Source organism: Pararge aegeria, chromosome 24 (genome assembly GCF_905163445.1).
Source record: "Pararge aegeria chromosome 24, ilParAegt1.1, whole genome shotgun sequence".
Classification (NCBI taxonomy): Eukaryota; Metazoa; Arthropoda; class Insecta; order Lepidoptera; family Nymphalidae; genus Pararge; species Pararge aegeria.
In genome coordinates, this window is record NC_053203.1 from 10,187,986 (window position 1) to 10,210,413 (window position 22,428).

The following is a 22,428-nucleotide window of genomic DNA, read 5'->3' on the forward strand; positions in this document are numbered from 1 at the left end:
TTTAATTACTTGTAACGCACATAACTTAGAAAAGTTGGAGGTGCGTGCTGTGTCGAACACGGCCCCACGAAAGTGAATTCATGCTTCTGTCCACTGATCATCAGTCATCACCGGTTCTAAACTGTTATTAAATGATAAAACAATCACCTGTTCATCATAGTCTGGAAATTGTCTAAGATGACACTGGCTGGCGACCTCATCTTCTTATCCACGAAGGTTTTGGAGTCGTTGTAGAGACCAGCCATTTGCACTGTGTGTAGGAGCGGGCCATGACAGTAGATCATACTGGAAAAGAGAGGAAAAGCAGTTTATTATACGAGCAGAATATTATCAAATTTAGATATTACGTATAAATTATGATAATACATGATTAAAGTACTCATTTTTACCTACGAAAAAGTCCGCGTCGGAAAGTCAAAGTCAAAGTCAAAAATATATCTTTGTTCAAGTAGGCCTCGGCCGATAGGTGGCACTTTTGGTGCGTACTTTACATGAGAAGTACGAGGTAGTGAGATGATGGCGATAACCGTATTCGTAATCTTAAAACTAAAGCTACTAGGTTTCCAAACGCGTCCTGGTCTAAGAAGAAGCCCACAACAAACTTAGCCGGGTGTATTTTTTTGTTATCATCATCTCGCATTTTCATTTAAAATTATTAGAAGAGCAATCTGTTTAGAGCAATTATTCGCACCCAAGCTTTTTTATCGATTACGTAGTCCTTTATACTATAATAGGAATATATCTCTTTATCATATTGAAGTCGCATTAGAAACAAAACTGGGTTACATTAGTATCTATCACAGTTTTTAGACTTATTCAAATATGGATGCAGATTTGTCTGGTTGCATAAGAACTGAAAAATGTATTAAAATTTCACCGTGCAGATTTGTCTGGTTCTTACGGATTATAGCATATTATTACCATTCCAGACAACAACGTCTTTCTTTGCGCAGTTCTCTTACGTCATTGTCTTACTGTATGGCTTCGGAGAGAAGTAAACATTGTCTGACCCCTAGATTAACTCTGTTAAGTAATATCGGTCAGTCTGTACTTCCTCCTTACTTCCAACTAGCGGTAGCCTACGACTTCGTCTGCGCACAATTATCTATTTATTTATTTGTACACCACAAAAAGAAAAAAAACAATGGACACAACAAGAGGAAACTTAAAAAGTAGGATAAAAAAGGCGGCCTTATCGCTTAGTAGCGATCTCTTCCAGGCTATCTTAGTATTAGGAAAACCAAGAGAAACCGATCTATCTAGTACTTCTTTTGCCCTTATCCCAGCTTAAGTGGGATCGGCACATGTATTCTTCAAACTTGAAGATATACTTGTTGTTTTGGCTACTCTGACAGCAGTCCTTATGACTCCAAGTTTTACTTAAAAAGTAGGATAAAAAAGGCGGCCTTATCGCTTAGTAGCGATCTCTTCCAGGCTATCTTAGTATTAGGAAAACCAAGAGAAACCGATCTATCTAGTACTTCTTTTGCCCTTATCCCAGCTTAAGTGGGGTCGGCACATGTATTCTTCAAACTTGAAGATATACTTGTTGTTTTGGCTACTCTGACAGCAGTCCTTATGACTCCAAGTTTTATAAGTATTTTTTTTATTCCACTATAAGTTAGCCGTTGACTGCAATCTTACCATGTGGTAAGTGCTAATGCCGTCTTTGATGGTTAGGTTAGGTTAGGTGTTAGGGCTAAAAGCAGTAATATAAAACCGTAGAAACCGCTAGCCGCTAAGCGTTACGGTACAATGTCGCGTAGAAACCGATGAGGGCACCCACATCGGTTTCTACGCGACATCGTACCGTAACGCTTAGCGGCTCGTGTATGTCGTTAGGTTGGTAATTAACCGATGACCAAAGCCTCTCACCAGACTTAGAAGTAAAGAAGATACTTAGGTAGAGTACTTTCATATATAAAAATTGGTTGTCCGTAAAGTCGGCTTACTGACGATATTTGAACGTGACAACGTCGTAAGAAAATACTGATGGAATGGTTGCATTTTTCAAAAGAAAATTTTAATTTTATTTGTTTGATAGATATTATCGTTGCTATAAACAATTGGCACCACATTCACTTTTCACTGCACTTCATCCTTGCCGAAAACATATAAATGTATTATTGTATAGAAGCTGTCCACGCGGACGCATCGCTCACTCAAGTAGGAGAGAGACAGATGTCGAACGCGGAGGCCGACTGTGCCTCTTTGTCGCTCGTTCCGCGCTCTCGCTTGCACTTCAAGCCTTGAATGGAACGCCTCAGAGCGAGGTAACGCCGCATACGTCATGGCTCCATCGAATTATAAGACGTTGTCACGTCAAAAGTATGCCTTTAGTAAAAAAACTGTAATTTCTGTTACAGTAATTTTATAAAGTAGGTAAATAAAATTTAACTTTTGATAACCATAAATTCATATTTGCCAGTTATTTAATTAAATTGATAAGGATTTATCATCATCGCTCATAATTTTTATTTAATTATTAAATAGTTTTCCAGAAACAATTGAAATTATATTTGAATCACAACCAATGTTCATGAAATGATTGGTGAGTTTTTCGATACACCAATAGACTTTTACAAGTCCTATTGACGTCGAACGGAGCCCTTGAAGGAGGCACCTTTGGGTCGACGGGGACCCTTTCCCCCCCCGATGTCGTCAAGCCCTGCACGGCGAGCATGGGCAGGAGATAAAGGGATCCCCCGGGGAAAATATAACAAATTATCTCCCAGAGCTTTATAAGCTCTCAGATCATTTGCGCACAAGTGGAAATAAATTCCTAATCTTATATCTTTAAACGAGCAATTCTTGTATATATATATATATAATTGGAATCTCGGAATCCGCTCCAACGATTTTCATGAAATTTAATATACAGCAGGGCTAGCATGGGCGGGGGACATTTTCTCCACGGGGGAAGGATATAACGTTTATCCCCTCACGCATTTATATCCACCCCCCGAGCATGGGCACACGGGTGGACAATATATCCACGGTGGATATAATAGGGGAAAGACGAACCCCCGGTAAATGTCACAAATTAATTATTCTAATCTGTGCTCATGGTTTTGACAAATAAATTTTTCGTTTTCTGTTTTGTTTTAGTTGTCTAAGTTTTTTATTGTTTTTTTTATCTATAAATGTTCCTCGTCTGCGGCTGTTTGTTTATATTATTTATTCTGGATTTTTCAAAGTGGTATAAAACCTACCTTTCGAGAAAATAAAATGAGTGCTAAAAAGTAAGTCTTCTATTATAAAATGTTTGAAAAAGTGACTACCTATTGATTTAGAAGCGTACCTAATGAATGAATGTTTTACAGTGAAAGTAAACAGAGACGTTAATCATCAAGATCCAATCCTGTTTACATATCAAATTATTGATCTTGTACTATTTTATTTAAAGTTGTGCTTGCCTTTTTCTATGGCCCATTAGTTGACAAATTTGTGTTTATTCAGATCAAGAAGTAATAAAATACAATTGCAAATGTTGGTAGATTTCATGCCAACCCACAACCACCTTGCCACTGGGGAATTCACAGGAACTCTTAGGAGCCAAAAGGGCAGACTCCCAGTGGCAAATCTTAGTCATTACTGAAGGAGCATGGGCCAGACTGGACGGTCAATCAGTGGAAACAGTTAAGTCAATTTTGCGGTAAAGTAAGCAAGTGCAAAAAATTTAAATTATTTATTAGTGTTGTTGGCATCAAACAAGTCTTGCATAATTTTTCTTTTATTTGCAGACGTGGCAGGACATTAAAAAAGCTGCAACAGCACGGGGACGCAGCACCACAGGCAACATATACATAGTATACATGTTGCTGTAAAGTCAACCAAGTGAAGAATTTATTTATTTTCCAGAGTAGGTATAGATGGAAGAATGCAGGATGCTCATTTATCACACAAAAATAAATTAAAAAGGATGAAAAGGTTAATTTAGAAATTTTATTAATTAAAATATGTATTTATAAATCTTTCTCTTTTTTGTCGAGCAACTGTTAACAATCTTGTTTGATCCATATTTGATGTCTGATGTCGTTCTTCGCTCGTATTTACAAAATTTACTGTCATTTGCTCCATTAGAGTTCTGAAATATACAAATTATATTATGCTCAATACTGTTGACCCAAATTAGTAGGGCAAATTGTATGTGAAAATGCAGGATCAATGATTTATAAGGAACCATTATTATAAGATATAATTTTATAATATTACCAAACATTAATGTGCCCAATAATAATAAGTTATGGGAACTTAAATATTATTTAAAGTACATATTTACAATACACGCCTATAATGATGCATAATATTATAAAGTGTTATGCAGGCATATATAAGTGGAGATGCTTTTTCGGGACTGTAATGAAGCACCCAGTCAATCCCCAAGCTGCGTAATGTGTCTTTGAGGTACCTATTGGCCCTTTCCGCACAGTTTCTTACTTGGCAGTGCCAATTTGTGTACTTCTCTGCAGAACTATTTGGTGCAGCTTCTAAATCCGGAGTCATCATCCAAGGCTCTAGAGCATAGCCCGAGTCCCCAATAAAATTCTACTTTGTTATTTAAACATGTAAATTAATTCCTACTTGTTTTGCTTTTTCAGATTTTCTCCAAGATTTTAATAAAATGTTGAATAGAAATATATGCACAATCCTACACTGTAATTTGGACGTGATGATTAACCCATGCCCATGTTAAATAATTTATCAGACATTTTTTTTTGTAATTTCTTATATTTCATTACTAAATACAGTATCTACTGCCAAGTTTTTGTACTAATTCCGCAAATAAACAATTTTATTATAATGAGACATTGTTTTTTGTATATTCATATAAATAATTTACCAGACTAGTTGTATACAACATATGCAGCAGAATCCTAGGCATGTAATTTCTAGGTAATTTGAGGAGTATAATAATATAATGATATAGGTAGGTGTGTAACTTTTTTTGATTTGCATTGTTTCCCTTTTATACTAGTAAATGGCAACAATAAGTAAAGTTTTGAAAGTTTGCACATTTTATTTAAAACATACATAAGATGTAGTACTGTCCGATTCTACTTTCATACAGCTGTATCTTTTCATATTTTACTTTAGAGTTAATAAATATGAATTGGTCATGGACACACACTACAATCTGTAAAACATATTTTAAAATTATTAACTTACTTGATTGTTTAAGTTTTTGATAAACTCTAGAACTAAATAATTTGTCTTTACCAGTTGAACATCTATCGTGGATCTCCAGAGTCTGTTCCCGGGAATAATATCTACTTTGGCATTAGTCTAAAATGAAATGAAAAATAATTAAAGTACCTAGCATTGAATATCTTTGCTATGTACTTATACTGAAGTACTAAGTACTGACTAATAATTTAATTATTAAAGTAAGTATATCTATATTTGATGAGGGGATGTCTGCCATTGCCAGACGGGTGATCAGTCCTATGTAAGGACCATTCCACCCTATTCCCCATGTTTGAGACACAGGTTTTACTGGTGTCCCGGCAGGGTCCCCCCTGAAACCTACCAGTCTCTGTGGTGAACCTAACAATATCCCCTAAGGTGAGGTTTGCTAGGTCTTCTTCACTTATTCTATCCTTACCTTGTAGTTCCCATCTTACCAACACGTACAAGGGGCACTCAGCTATAAAGTGAAAACTAGTTATCACATCACTGCACTTTGAACAGGATGGGATTTATATTTACTAATGAGAATTATTAGGAAGTAAGTACCTATATATACTCACATACTGACAATAGCTCCAGTAATTTGGGTCAGTTATTTGCTGACTGTTGTTTGAGCAACAGCCATGGTCTTGACCTGTCCCCGCTGATAACTACCGTCCGCTTATAGCCTTAAAGATGTGAGAACCTAGACAAAAAGTGATTAGCCATGCTTTTTTTTAAACCTACGTTCATATATAGATGATGTCTTTGCACAAGGTGATTTTAGGTACTTAATAACAACTTACTTTTATGTGCACTGGTAGTCCATCGACAGCATTTAGTGGTTAGTGCCTCTTTAAGGTCCTCGCACGAGTACAGCACACAATTTTTACCCATCCGAAACAAGTGATGGAAATCTGCATCGGGAAATTCGAACGGATTACTGGCGTCACGTATAGATCGCCGGTGTAATTTTCGTTCAGATTTCTCCATTTCACTTGAATAATAAGAGCCCCAGAAAGCACGAGACATGTTTTTTTCGACTTTAATTCGTTAACAGAATTTTAAACCCACGTCTAAGGACGGGGATAAAATTGTCTCTTTCAAATGTCAAAAAAGGATAGTCTTTCCCCTTTCATTTCTTCCCATGCTATGGGCGGGGGATATATATCCACGAGAAATGTCAAACGGGGATAAATTTATCCTCTCCCCTGTTGCCGTGCTCTGGCAAGGGGAAAAGATAATTATATCCCTTGATAGAGGATATAATCGGGGGATATAATTTATATCTCCTGCCCGTGCTAGCCCTGCAGGGGGTATATTCGGGGGACATAATTTTTGTCTCCTGCCCGTGCTAGCCCTGCTGGGGCTCTACTCACGCTCGCCCCTCTCCCGCGGTGACTCGGTGGTTATCGGCAACTGTCCATCCGAAAATTGATGCACTTCAGTCTTGTATGAGACTAGACGAAGCAGAGATTGATGTGACCAAATCAATCTCTCAATAGACACATTCTGAAAACCCATTAGCTCTCTGTATCGCTCACTTATGTACTCTAATCATTTTTACCACAGTCCGGATCAATGTTATAAGGCTCTAAGTAAATTTAATATTATTCAAATTAATTCAGTACATTTTCTCGACATTTCAACAAAACCTCCATACTTCACACATGTTAGCTATTAACGAGAAGTTATCCGGAAAACCCCGGTTCAAACCAGATAGCATAGTATGCTTGCGAATGGTACAGTTGGCAACGGAATAGTGCAAATATTGAATTGTCGCTCATAAATATTTATGTCACCGCCACGTGTTCAATTCACACAAAACAAGGCAGGATCTTAGATAACATGATCTCAATGGTAGCAACAGCGTTTTCTTTGCTTTGAACCATCCCGCGAAGTATTGAAGCGGTGATTGACGAGTTGTCAGGACTTCGACTTCAATTTTTGGGGGGTCTGTCTGTGGCATCATATTTCGCGAACGGATGAACCGATAGTAAATTTGTTTTTTTTTGGTTTGAAAGGTAAATTATTCGGGAGTGTTCTTAACTATGTTTTATGATAATCAGTCCAAGATGGCCGCCGCCACAAAATGGCGGACAACATATTTTATCAAAACTACCTCAAAATGGGTATCAAATGAAAGGGCTTGATTAGTAGAATAATGTACACTATGTTGAAAGTCTGGCGATTTGAAAAAACAAAATTTGTTTATATTATTATCTAAATATAAAAATTAAATGCTGTTCGTTATCGGTAAAGAACAGATGGACCGAATAGACGAATTCTAGGTGAGAAAAATACGACAGCAATATACATAATTCTGTACGTGTGTTTGTCACGCAATTCCACTATGATTTTTAAGCTTATAGAAAAATCCTATTAAAATATTAATGATTACATGTATTTATATATAAAAGAGAAAGTGTGTGGGTATGTTCCGTATTGGCACCGAAACTTTCATGGAATCTCCGGATTGACCTGGCGAGTAATCCTGTAAAGTTTGGTGACGATCGGAGCACTCCTATTTTTGAACTGTCAAACTGTCAAATACAACTTTTATTTACTATGATGAGATTCTATTGTTGGGTGTACATGGGTGTAGATAATGATCTTCACCCGAAAAGAGAATAGAAGAGAATGAATACGGAGAGAAATAAATGATTTAATATATTATGAGACTTAAATTAAAAATTTAATGATGTAAGTTTATTGTTTCAATAAAATAAAGCAAAATCTAGCCAGGCGAAGCGGGCTGGGGACGCTAGTGAATGATAAAAATGGGTATGAATTGCTCTAACTTCATAGCTAAATTTTGGAACCCACCTAGTAGTTATTAGTAGTATTAGTATACTTCTTAAATATAGTTCAACGGGTACATATCAGTCATACTACTCAGTCCCGTCGTGACTACGATCCATGCAACTGGATCGAAATATCGATAAATCCAAATTCAAAATTCAAAATTCAAATTCAAAATTCATTTATTTCAAGTAGGCCTAATACAAGCACTTTTGAAACGTCAAGTCTGTCCGTGTGTAGTGACTCTACCACCGGTTCGGAAGGCAGATTCTACCGAGAAGAAGCCGGCAAGAAACTCAGCAGTTGCTCTTTTCCAACATCAAAAATTTACATTTTATATTTTAACATTCATTTTTCTATCTTGTGAGAGATGAAAGCGGAGCCGGATGCTTCCAAGCAACCTTGTCATTAAGAAACTCATCAATTGTATAATAACCTCGCTGTAATAAATGTGTTTTAACACATTCTTTAAACTTATGCATTGGTAGGTCCAAAATTACCTTAGGAATCATATTATGTATTATCGTGGTATGTACCCGTTGAACTATATTTAAGAAATTTTGATTAACCACGAAAATCTTAGTTTAAAATCTTTAAGTATTAGTGTAACTTATTTGAATTTGAAAACACTGTCTTTAAAATTAAAAAAAAAATCCGACTTAATTGTGGTAGACTGTACCTTCAGTTATTATTATTCAAATGATTCCTCAAGAGCATTGTTTTCCTGATCCGCGGTAACGTTACTAATCGAAAGTTGCTTCAAATTCTATTTCTATAGTAGGTACCGGGTACCTCATCACCATATTAATCTTCTGAATGCCTGGTATGCTTCTACCATTCGTAATACAATTTTTTTTATTCCACTACAAGTTAGCCCTTGACTCCAAACTCGCCTGGTGGTAAGTGAAGATGCAGTTTAAGATGGTAGCGTGCTAACCGCTTAGACGTATGAAAGTTATATCAAAACCATACACCTAATGTTTCTCTTTGTCTGTAGAGAGAACAGAATAATAAAGAAAAATAAGATGTAAAATATTAAAAATGTATACTAAAATTATTAGATTATTAAATAAAACTAATTTATATTAAGTACATAAAAATAAGAATTTTTTTCTGATTGCCAGAGAGTCGCAGGTTTAAATCCCGTCGGCACCGAAAATTTTTATACGCATTTCTAATTTATAAAATTGATACTTCCTCCAAGTGTCGGTAAAAACACTAATAAAAATTATAAAAAAAAAAATACTTTTGTTAGTAATTTTTTTTTTCTTTGGTAGGTATTTGCGCGCTCACATAAGGCAGTCCAGAGCTGCGACATGACGGCACAATAGAGCGTCATGCCGTAATCCGTGACGGCAAATGGGTCGAGCTCACATATAACAATCCATAAGCAAGCTGTGAAATGACGGCACAATAGAGCGGCATGCCATAATCCGTGACGGCAAATTTTGCTTCAAAGGCGCGCCGATATTGTTTCACATTAACAAAATGCTAAATACATTTTTTATATATAATGCCTGCAACTCTTCACAGGGCACGCAAGGGGCATGGCTACATCAAATGAAGGTAAAGAAAGGTGTTAAGCTTCCATTCTAAAAGAACTGAATATCTAGTAACGACTTTCGTCTACGGCGCAGTTACGCATGTTCAAGTTTTTTGGCCACATCTCAAGGAATGAGGGGTCGATTGAAAGAATGGTGGTGCAAGTACTGGTTGAAGGAAAAAGGGCAAGAGAGCGGTCACCTACTCGTTGGACAGATACGGTGAAATCGCTGACCCAGACACCTGTGGCGGAATGTTTCCGACACCCTACCAACCGCCAAAAGTGGAGAAGAATATATTTTTTTTTATTTTTTTTTCTTTTATTTAAATTTCTTTCTTAAATTTACTCGGGCGTCGCGGTTGTTTGCTCAGTCGGATACTGGTGCAGACTGAAAATCAGCGCTGAGCATTGTTGCTAATGCACAGCATAAGGCTGAGTTTGCGGCCATTTGCCATATTGTTAATATTAATGGATGATTATTTTAGTTATTAATCTTGTATTAGCAATAGTGTATGGCAATAAAGGATTTTTATTATTATTATTATTATTAGAAGACTCGCGCGGGAAGCCGTGCAATCCAATTATGCCTAGCGCCATGAAATTCATCTCAGCAGCCACGACCACTCTGCCAAGAGTGCACGACTAAGAGAGAGTGTTAAGCCTCATACGCCTGTAATCCCACCTGCAACCACGACCAACAGACCGGTACAGCATTGCGACAATGCTGTTTAGCGGCAGAAATAAGCATGGCGATTATATAAGGTCGCTCAGAATTGTTTAAAATTTCAAAAATCGATATATTTTTTTTTTAATTTGTTCCTCGTATATTTTTATAGACCAAAAAAAAAAACAATAAGCTCCTGAAAGTTTCAATTAAAAATTCAAATTTTAAAAGGTCGCTCTGATTTTTTTTTAATTTGCTAGTGCGTTACTTTGGATTTTGTCGAGCGACCTTTTAATATTCAAATTAAAATGCCGTGCATTTTTTTTTCCTCTTATTTAATGTGGTTATCGACATAATCATAGTCGTAACAGTATCAGAGTTGCAGTATAATAACGCATACCGAATTCTGATGAAACGGCCTAAATTCTGCAGTGCGTCGAACATGTTTGCCAGAATACCAGATATTGCGCGCGAGTTGCAGCCTTCTAGTTCCGTATACGCAATTCCAAGAACGGAATCCTTGATGTATCCTCCGAGTACCCGAAGAATCCTATTGTAAAGAGCTGGCTTGCCGTGCATCGCGATGGAAACCGTAAATAGTAGGTTATACGGCTACGAACCCTCTTTTGGGGTAATTTATTATATTTTATTTGTATTTTTTTTAACGGTTTTCATTTCATTTATTATTTTTTTGATCTTTTAAAATACTTTGCTACTTTTTTTACGTGTATATTGAGATGGGTTTTACCTGAATTAAACAATTATTATTATTATTTATTTTTCTTTTTTTTAAAAAATTATTAACAATGCTTAAAAATAAATTAAAAAACACTAGTAAAAATTTAAAAAAAAAAAAAAAAAAAAAATTTATAGTCGGTTTTTTTGCGCCACCCTAATGGCGATAGTACTTCCCCGGACGAGCTCTGTCACAACAAGCTCATTATCGTTACATGCAAAAGTTTATAATCTGATATCATATAAAACAAAGCCAGTACTGAAATGAATCCGGAAACGGCGCGGCCTTGTCCATCCGTTTGTTTGTTACCTCGAATGAATGGCAGCTGTATGCCTAACCAACCTACCTAACTACCGACTTGCGAAAACTACGTAACTTGTTTTCATAAATCATTATCGTAATCAACCTATTAAACGCTTAGACTGCATCATCACTTATCACCAGGTGAGAAAGATTTTAATAAGCACCGTAGATATACTTGCATATATAATAAACATCATCATCATCATATCAACCCATTACCGGCCCACTACAGGACACGGGTCTCCTCCCACAATAAGAAGGGTTGAAGCTGTAGTCCACCACGCTGGCCCAGTGCGGATTGGTGGAGTTCACACGCCTTTGAGAACATTACACGTGGAACATTACTAGGTGGTAGAGTCACTATACACAGCAGACTTGACGTTTCTAAGGTTATATTAGGCCTACTTGAAATAAATGAATTTTGAATTTTTGATTTTAGAATTTTCGAATTATGGAGAACTCTCAGGCATGCAGGTTTCCACAAGATGTTTTCCATCACCGTTTAAGCTAGTGATATTTGAATTTCTTAAAACGCACATAACTTAGAAAAGTTGTGTGCTGGGATTCGAACTCGGCTCCCCTAAAGTAATGCCACTGGGCTACCACCGCTACATAACAACATAAGACGTTAATAATGAAAATAATAATAATAAAATTTTTAATAGTGTTTAATATTTTTTTTAAGCGATGTCAAGAATTTGAGACGAGAAACAAATGAAAATCAAAAAACGATAGATAAATTAATAATAATGAAATTCTTTTATTACCATATTCTATTGTTAGTACAAATTCTTCAACAAAGTATTTAACAATATGCCAAATGTTCACAACTCAGGCATATGCTGTGAATTGGCAACAATGGTCAATCCGCATTGGACCAGCGAGTTGGACTACGGCCTTAACCCCTTCTCATTGTGGTAGGAGACCCCAGACCCGTGCCCTACAGGGCTAGCACAGCAAGAGACAAAAATAATATCCCATGACACCTGCTAAAGCACAGGAATATAAGAAGTTTAACCCCGTTTATAATTACACATAAAGTATTATGAATATAAATAAATATACTACGATAATACACACATCGCCATCTAGCCCCAAAGTAAGCGTAGCTCGTGTTATGGGTACTAAGATAGCTGATGAATATTTTTTTATGAATATAATACACATAAATACTTATAATATACAGATAAACACCCAGACACTGACAAACATTCATGTATTAGTATGTATGTACTAAATAGTGTACGCCACTTATTCGTTTTCTTTTTAGTTTTCCTAATCCTAAGGTTGCCTGGCAGAGATCGCTTCTTAGCGATAAGGCCGCCTTTTGTATCCTGCTTCATTCTTCATGTGTTTGTCCTTTTTTTTTGTCTCGTTTTTCTGAGTGGTGTACAAATAAAGAGTATAAATAAATAAATGTTCATCACACAAACATTTTCCAGTTGTGGGAATCGAACCCACGACCTTGGAATCAGAAAGCAGGGTCGCTTCCTACTGTGCCACTCGGCCGTCAAATTTATTTCCACTTGTGCGCAAACGATCTGAGAGTTTATAAACTTGTGGGAGAAGATATTTTTTTTACTTTTCCACGGGGAGATAATTGTCTCCTACCAATGCTAGCTGTGCTGTAGTGGGCCGGTAAATGGTTGATATGATGATGATGATAAAAAAAAAACAACTGACCTTTCACACGGAGCCGGCAACTTGGACCGATCGGCCACAACCCCCAAGGCGAGTAACAATACACTTATCACAATCATAGTTCACTTATGGCACTAAACTTAACACTAAATTACACTAATATCACTCTGATTTTGATTTAAATAAATAAATAAAGGAACTTATACTATCACTGATTGTTTTAACTTTGGTCTATGGCTTATGTGTTTAGAAATGTGCTGAGGATTTTGAAAGGCTTGCTCCTGAAGTGTTGGCTGGTCATCGTGGGAGGTATTTTTGTGGGGTTAAACACTTGGTTGAGGGCACTCTCATGTGCCCAATTCTGGAACAAAGAAAAACAAAAATTAGTATATTATATAGAAGCTGGTGTTAATTTGCGGAATTCCATGATATACAATGAATATAAAACCAGGCAAATCTGCACGGTGTAATTTATAATGTACTAGCTGTTGCCCGCGACTTCATCTACGTTTGATTTTGTTTTTTGATGTGGCATTAAATTTAGTTGTAGTTCTAAAAAAAATAAAAGTATTCAGTATCGCTAAGCCTTAAAATCGTCAAACACTTTCATCCCCTCTCCCAAAGAAACCGAGCTTAATGTCGGGATAAATAGTATCCTATATTACTTCTAACACTTCCAAGAATATGTGTACAAAGTTTCATGAGGATCGGTTAAGGAGTTTTTGCGTGAAAGCGTATCGAGCAAACTTACATTGACATTTATAATATTAAGTAGGGATAGGGATTTAATGTTTACCAGGCAAATCTGCACGGTGTTATTTATAATTTATTTATACCCACATCATCAATAGCCTATAACAGTCCACTGATGGACTAAAGGCCTCTCCCAACGGGAGGGTTTGCCTATAATCACCGCGCTATGACGCTGGGCAGACGGGTGTATAGGAAATGGTAGAAGATGGATGGTGGTTTGACGACTTCCCTGGCGAAGCGGTGAGCGCTGTTGTTTGTAAATGGAGGTCCCGGGTTCGTTTCCCGACAAATCGACGTGGGAACGTGCAGATCTGGGAGTTTAAGAAAGAAGTAAAGCAGAATCCATATTTTATTATTAAAGAGCCTACGTACTCAGTAAAATTACAGGCGTAGATTTTATTACGCTTAGCCATCAATAGGGGAGTATCAAATGACAGAGAAGTCATTTTGTAACTCAAACACACTTGTTTTCGGGGCTTTAATGTATAAATGATTTTTACAAACATTTCTATAAAGAAGAGCTATTTTTATATACTTTTTTAATTATTTTTTATTTCTAGAGAAATCACCACGACGTTGACGAGAGTTATGAGTCGCAATTTGATTCTAGGTATACTTATTTCTTCGATCTTCAGCACCTTTAGTTTTACAGAATTCTGAAGTTGGAAAAGAGCAACTGCTGAGTTTCTTGCCAGGTTCTTCTGGAAAGAATCTGCCTTCCGAACCGGTGAGTCACTACAAGCAGACAGAGTTGACGTTTCAAGAGAAGGCCTATTTATTTTAAATGAATTTTGAATTTGAATTTCGATTCTTTGCAGATGAATGACAAAAAGTCCCCTCAAATCTACTCGTACCCTTGCGGAACAAAAGTATTATTTCAAGTGATAGCCACAGATAATCGTGCGAAATTGTCTACGTGGTTACGTATGTAGCTATTATGTTGAACAGAATAAATAACGAATGGGGGACCAAGTGGTATGACGACTGCAGTATATGATCTAGGACAGGGATGGCAAACCAATGGAATTTTCCGGTGAAATTTTTCTGTGTAACATTTCTCTGTACCAGTTTCATTGATTCACTGCCTCGTGCGGCAACAGCGACTGGTTCTGTTATATTTTTTTTTTAAATAACATGTAAAGGTTTCGCTCATGTAATTCCCTAATGTCTTATATACCCTATTTTAGCACCCTCCATTGAGTTCCAGTTTAGAGGTTTAGAGGTTAGATTAGACCAGTTTAGAGGTAAATTAACAGTATTCACTTCGAGCTATAATTCAAATATACTTCGTCTATTTCGAAATAATACATTATAGCCTCTTGACACTCATTTATTTTTTAACCTCGGACGCAAAAACGACTGGGTGTTAGAAGTTTGTCGTGTGTATTTTTGTGTGTCTGTCTGTGGCATCGTATTTTCCGAACGGATGAACCTTGTTTGATTTTGTTTTTTTTTTGTATCATCATCATCATCATCATATCAACCGATAGACGTCTACTGCTGGACATAGGTCTTTTGTAGGGATTTCCAAATTCCACGGTTTTTTGCCGCTTGGATCCAGGAGGAGAAGAATTTTTAGCTATGTTTGACGAAAATCTGTACATGATGGCCGCCGTCACAAAATGGCGGCTAACATATTTTTTCATTACTTTAATTTTGCTACAGTTCATTTTCTATAATGTAATCCTTATCGATCGAACTTTGGACTGACTTTCCATCCATCGTTTACCGCTGCGCCAGCAAGGTAATCAAACGTCATAGGTATTTGTTCGCAAAACTGCTTTTAGCGGTAATCAGGCGAACAAACACGGAACATCCAAGTGAATTCTTCCGCTCGAGTTAGACCAGCCAATTGGTTGAGACGTATCAATTGGAAGATTACAGGTTACCTTTGGCCAACCTTGGAGCCAGTCTTTCTAGTTCCTTCCAAATATTGGTAATTTATTGACGCACGTCTCGAATTTCTTTAAGCTGTAGACTCGCGATATAAAAGTATGAATGTATGTAAGACAGCTTTATATATTTTCTAGCCTTGCTTTCTTTCCAGTACAAGTTAGCCCTTGATTGCAAAAAAAAAACCTAAGTCCATAGAAAACTTGTTACTTTTTTCCGTATCGAATAACAGCGAATGAAAGCATCAAAACTATATGTATATCGATCGATCGTAATAAAAATTGAGTGACAAGACTAAAGCCAACAAAGCAATATTTGACGATAAACAAGTATGTAAAATAATATCACGTGAGGTCTTAGGAATTTTTTTTCGTACCGGACAGTCTAAAGGATGAAAACTATATAATCGATCTTAATTTTAGGTAGAGTTTAACTAAAGCCAAATAACTATTTCTAAATTATATCACGTGAGCTCTTCGAAAAAATAGCAAGTGAGAGCAACAAAACTCGGACTTTTTTAAATTTTTATTTAAAAATTTAAAATTTTAATTTCATTTTATTTCTATTTTTACTCTATTAGATTTTTTTACATTATAACCTTGTTAAGTAGTAAAATATTTTTAATTTTTTTTTCGTTTTGCAGTTGTATTTAAAATGTAATTAATTTTCAAGTTATTTGTAAACGTGAAAACCTATGGCGTTCGCGTACCTAACAAATTCCACGGAATACATTAAGCTACTAGATGGTAGAGGGCGTTAGCTGTTACTTTTTAATTGCCTGTTTTAAATAATAATTAGAACTTGCATTTCGAGAGACGGGCACACTGAATAAAAAAAAAATATTTTATCTCTTTAATGGTGGATGGGTTACCGATTAATTTTGCTCTAATAAAAATAATAGATCAAGAAAAACTAAAAAAAATCGCTATTATGAATAAACTTAAAGAAAGAAATTAGTTTAGTTTTATATACCAAGCGTGTTTTTTTAGTTTGTTTGAACTATTGAATTATTCGTACGGAACAGTGTCAGTAGAAACCAAAAATTCCAGTAAATTTTAATATGTGGAAGTTAAACAAAACTAAAAGTAACAACAGTATTGGACAGTAAAAAGCTATAACAAAATAAAATCACGGAGACTACGGGAAAATTATGATTTCTTTCGTATCGATTAACCGCACGTCAGTGCATAAAACAATATTATATAATCATTTTCATACATAAACAAATTGCTGTCCACTGTTGGATATAGGTCTTTTTGCTTTCATCGCTTGTTTTCAGCGACTGCCAGCGATTCGTTTGGCGGCTGACCAGCGCTTCGTTTACAGATGCGGGTCGCCATTCCAGCATCTTGGGACCCCAACGTCAATCTGTTCTTGAAGCTGTGTAACTCGCCCATTGCCACTTCAGCTTCGCGACTAGCTGAGCTTTGTTAATAATTAAACAATGTATAATCGATCTTAATTTTAGATGGAGTTGCAAGACTACTAAATTAAACAAGATACAACTATCGCCAAATAATATCACGTGAGTTCCCACCTACAAATTTGCGCAGATTGTATTCATGACACATTCTTCGGCAATAATCCAAAACAGGCACACCCTCAAACGTGACGTCAAAATGTATAATGGAAACTAATAGAATTAATGCGACAATAACAATCCTAGGCTGACAATTATCCGCCATTGGCTGAAATACAGTTTTAGCAATACTGATTTACTAACAAACAAATGTACGTCTCTTAGAAATTTTTCGTTGTAAAGTCGACCACTGAGGATGCCAAATGTGCGAGGAGAATACATTGCCGAAGATCTGTTTGGTGTGGAGTATAATGATTGAAGAATTTATAACTGTCCAGATTGTCCTGGAATTAAGCGAAATTTAGCTAAATGTTTATAGTCTATCATGGAATTTCACAATATAACGCCTGCTTCTATCCAATGCTGACGTTAATTCAGCCAGAAACCACGGTTACAATGGAATAATCACATGTTGTTACTGCTCCCTGACTACGGAATTGTATAATCATCTCGCATTTACCTCATACCGTATACAGATGAGTCGAAGTAGAATAGTTTTGAAATACGGCCAAGATTAATGACGGAAATTCGTCATGTAACACAACTTGTACTCAACTATGTGCTTCGATGAGAGATTGACTAAAATCAACAATGGTGAAAATTGAAAGGCAATTTTTTATTTTTATTTACGGGATAGGCTGAAGAAGCTTAAAAGCTAAAGTAATTATCATTGTACATTGATTATTACTATCGACTTTATAGGTTTACTAGGTGGACAGATATCAAACGAATCTCAGGGAGCTGCTGAACACAATCGACACAATACATATCTAGAAACCAACTATTTTATAGTAATAAATAATTGACAGGCCAAGGAGAGTGCCCAGCTGATTCTACTATATATAATATTATAAATGTGATAGTGTGGATTTTTTGTCTCAATCACGCAAAAACATTTGAATGGATTTGGATGAAATTTGACATGCATTTAGCCTTTGACATGGAATATAACATAGGCTACCTTTTATCACGATTTCTTAGGAAGTTCCCGAGGGAAAATTGAAAATTGTCAAAGCCGCGGGTAGACAGCTTTGAAATTTGGTATTCATGTCACCTTTGCTATGGAAAAGATCATGTGATTTCTCTTCCGATCTGTCAAATAGTTCCTGTGGTAGGATTAAAAATTGTTTAAGAACGTAGCTTTTGAAACAATTCTGAAGTCCATTCAGACGAAGTCGCGGACGGACATGAAAAACCATCGTCTACACAGAGAACAACACTTCGAAGGGCATACATGGAACACGTCCTGAAAAGTTTCTCCCTGTGCCCATCAAACTGAGGCGCAGGTCTTAACCCTCCTGAAACTGTAGAAAGTGCAACCTCCTTGATTATTTTTGCCGCCTAACAGGTTAACTGTGTTCTGGTTTAAAGGAAGTGGTTGTCGGTGTATTTACAGGCACATTTGGCTTAACACCTACGCCTAATGTTTATGGTCAGAACGCAACACTTTGCAGTTCGTGTTCTTTGCATACAATGCGATTTGTTGCTCTTTTTCTGTAGTTTCTTTTTCTGATTTGGGCCAACTGCTTGGTCCGTCTTTTATTATCAGAACATTGTGTGCAACAAAATTAGCGCCATTATCAACATGTATTGATTTTCTGTATTTAAATACGGTAGCAGAAAAATATCAAAGATAGTAGAGATATCGCAGGACAGTACCAACGTTAACAATTCTATATTAATTATATGTAGAAGCACGTGACACACACCTACAACTTTGTACAGAAGAATATCCCGGGCACACCCCCAAAATATATGACGTTCGATGCTATATTAGAGATGGAATCGGATGATCTTTGGAATGTTGTCAGACTACTCTACAATTACCTCTTTTGAATTAAGGCCAGAAAGAGATGAGATCTACAGACAAATAATAACAAATTTGCTTTAAAATATTTTTGGATACTTTATTGAAATAATAATTTCTTAAGTAAATCTGGATAACTACTTTAATTTTAAATATTGATTGTTTTATTTTTGATAGTAACACAGAAATAAAATAACTTTATACGCATAAGACACATTTAATTCCATTGCCATTCCATGGCGAGCAAAATCGAAAACAAAGCATTGAAAAACGATATTTTATAAAACAATCAAATTATCTCCGAAATAACAAAATCGTTATAAAAAAAATTCTGCCCATTAATTCAATTCTTCAAGGTATTTGTAAGGTAGTTTCTTTTTTTTACTCGGTAAAATATTAAAATTACAAAATTTATAATTAAATAAATATGTACGGCTATGCCGTTATTTCTTGTTTTCAGACATTTTTATTTACTTTGCAAAACAAAAAAACGCTTCTGACAACTTCTGAAGAGACAGAATCACATGATGATTTTATGGAGTTTTAAAAGAATTAGTTTAAATAGTATATAATTATAAAAAAAAGTTCGGGTCTCAATGGATTCATCTCAGGCTGAATGGTACATGGTTCTTATATATATTTAAATAATAACTCTTCGGATTTGGCAAGACCATTTGGCACGAAGTTAATATATTTATGTGACCAGTCAATTGTTTAGCTAATTTTAAACGTCTCAAGACTCTACGAAGTAACTTTGCACCGTTTTGGTCATAGATAACTCTAGCTTTTTGGTTTAAATCCATATTTATATAAAATACCTGTCTGTAAGTGTAATCTATCGACATAACTGTCAATAAACGTTCATTATGAGCCAAATATGTTTTTTCTTATTTCTTCTACCATTCAATAATTTAAATAATTGTTTACATTGCAATCCATTTATCCATCCAATTTTTATGTTGCAATATACGATATTAAGTCTGTTAATTTGCTTCCATAATGGAGATATTTATTTATTCATTCTTCTAACATAACCTTAACGTTGAGGAACAGTTCTACTAAATCAAACTTCTCTTTAAAAACTAAAACTTACATTGCACTACTATACGAAACCTTTTACCTATAACCACACATTCGGCTCGACAAGGTTCATTGATCTTCATGAATCACTGAGTATATTTGAACAGAGTGCACGACATTTTGACCTTCAAATTTTAAACTAAGACAATGTATTTACCATTTTAATAATAAATTGTATTCCGTTAACCAGTGGCGTGCACAGGTTTTTTGACCTGGGTATGCATAAAGCAGGTACATGGCATAAAATGGAAAAAATCCCCTCCAATACGAGCTATATAAAGTAATTTGGGTATGCAGTGCTTTTGTGCATGTATGAAGTGCACGCCACTGCCGTTAACATACATGATGACTTTCGAACTATAGGCCTTATAAGAAGGCTCGGAGTCACTCAGCGGGCGATGGAGAGAGCTATGCTAGGAGTATCTCTACGTGATCTAATCAGAAATGGGGAGATCGGTAGAAGAACTAGAGTTACCGACATAGCTTAGCGAGTCGCGAAGCTGAAGTTGCAATGGGCAGGGCACATAGCTCGGAGAACCGATGGACGTTGGGGTCTTAAGGTGGTGGAATGGCGACCCCGCACCGGTAAACGTAGCCTAGGTCGGCCCCAACGAGGTGGACAGATTACATCAAACGAGTCGCAGGATACAAACGTAAATTGGTTGAAGTGATGATGATGATGAAACATACATTATGAAAAAGGTTAAGTCATCCATGAAAATCATCACCTTTTACAGTTTATTACAGATTCGTGACGCACCTACGCACAAAGTTTATTATCAATCTGATCCAAAGTCTTCAGACCGCAGATGGAATTTATTTATGCTATTTATCAACAGAGAATAGTAGAAAAAGGGTAGCACAACTCTATTTGATTCGGTCGAATAAAAACGCAATTTCTTTGAAATCAATCAAAAAAAATATGGTACTTAGCAATCTCTAACACTGCCTGTGTTACTGATCAAATTTTCTCGATTTGCTGTATGATCCTAAAAATGAACGTTAAATTGATGGAAAAGTGTAACATGGATTTATTTTACAGGCTTCTTCACGGTAGAATCTTCCTTAAAAACCAGTGATAGACTCACTACAAACTGACTAAGTTAGAGAGTAAACCTACTTGAAATCAATTAACTGTGTATTTTGGACGGGATAACAGAAATAACAGAATTCAGAACATACAGAATCCTCATTCAGCCATTATTGCATGCAGTGCATTGTTTCCAAAAACAGAGAAGACGCCCCGAGCACATCTCACTTCACACCCGCAGTATGTTGCTAGCTCACAAACTTTTCCTATTTTATTAATTTTATGTCAAACATTTAGAACATCAGAGGTAAAATAAGTACAGCTAAATGAATGACGTGAATAACCATCGGTTTGAGACTGAGAATGATTGATGAATTTCTTAAAGACAAGGTTGCTTGGAAGTATCCAGCTCCGTTGACCGTCCGACTTGACGTTCCAAAAGTGCTTATATTAGACCTACTTTAAAGAAATCTATATATATAAAAATGTTATGTTGGTTTGTGTACGCTTCGAAAACTCAAAAAGTTCTGCACCGATCGAGCTGAAATTTTAGCATTATATATAATCCGCATCAAGGGTTGTTTTTATTTATTTTTTGCAAATTGAGAAACACTACTGAAGTGGAGTGGTTTTTGATGCTTCAATATTAGTCGTGAACACGGATTCTGCATGTTCTTAATTCGGATTGCTTCAATAAAAATATGCAGTACTCTTGTGATTCGGGAGTATACTATTTGCACGCGTCTTTACTCGCCAACGGCTCTTGTTCGTCAAAGTCAGGGGTCAAAAGAAGAAAAATATGTTAAGTAATTTTTCCCGAGTCTTACCACAACTAAGCCTTGCAAATACCTATTAGCAGCACAAGTGATCGCCACGTGTCTGAGGCGCGTCACGACACCGTGGTTCAGCTATTGTGTAACCATGCCAATGATTACGACTGTGATTATACATCACATGCAATTGTCAAGTGCAAACGTGCTATTCAAACTAATAAAAATATAATAATATAATCTCTGTTAATCCAAACATTAGTCTGTATAAAAAGAAATAGATTTACTAGAAACGGTAATAAATTGATGACATCAACATTTCGTCTAAAAAAATACAAAAAAAACCTCTGTGGGGCTCAGTAGGTATATTCTTTAATAACATAATATTAATTTTGATTTACCTTTGCACAAGCTTACAGAATGTATAAAACCGCATCTAATTCACCGAGGTTACTATCTCATTGATGAATTTCTTGAATTTCTTAATGAAAAGGTCGCTATTTAGCGTCCCGTTACGATATCGCGCAAAAACCGAATAGGGATATGCGTTAAATCGCTACCATCTTAAGACGGCTTCAATCACTTCGTATAAGGTGCGACCAGTGGCGTGCATAGAGGGTATGCACAGGGTATGCAGATAATATGAAATGATGAAAAT

At 36.1% G+C, this 22,428-nt stretch overlaps 1 protein-coding gene across 4 annotated transcripts in view; it reads right to left on the bottom strand.

Annotated features, from left to right (window-relative positions):
• The window catches only part of LOC120634556 (trehalase-like), a 60,626-nt gene that overhangs the window by 32,289 nt on the left and 5,909 nt on the right, over window positions 1-22,428 (bottom strand). For all 4 annotated transcript variants that reach the window (XM_039905252.1, XM_039905253.1, XM_039905250.1 and 1 more), the window contains exons 2-3: window positions 12,901-13,219; window positions 148-285 (exon numbers count right to left, since the gene is read on the bottom strand). In XM_039905252.1, coding sequence (XP_039761186.1) covers window positions 148-285; window positions 12,901-12,977 — 215 coding nt within the window. In that variant the 5' untranslated portion in view covers window positions 12,978-13,219. The remainder of the gene's footprint in view (window positions 1-147; window positions 286-12,900; window positions 13,220-22,428) is intronic.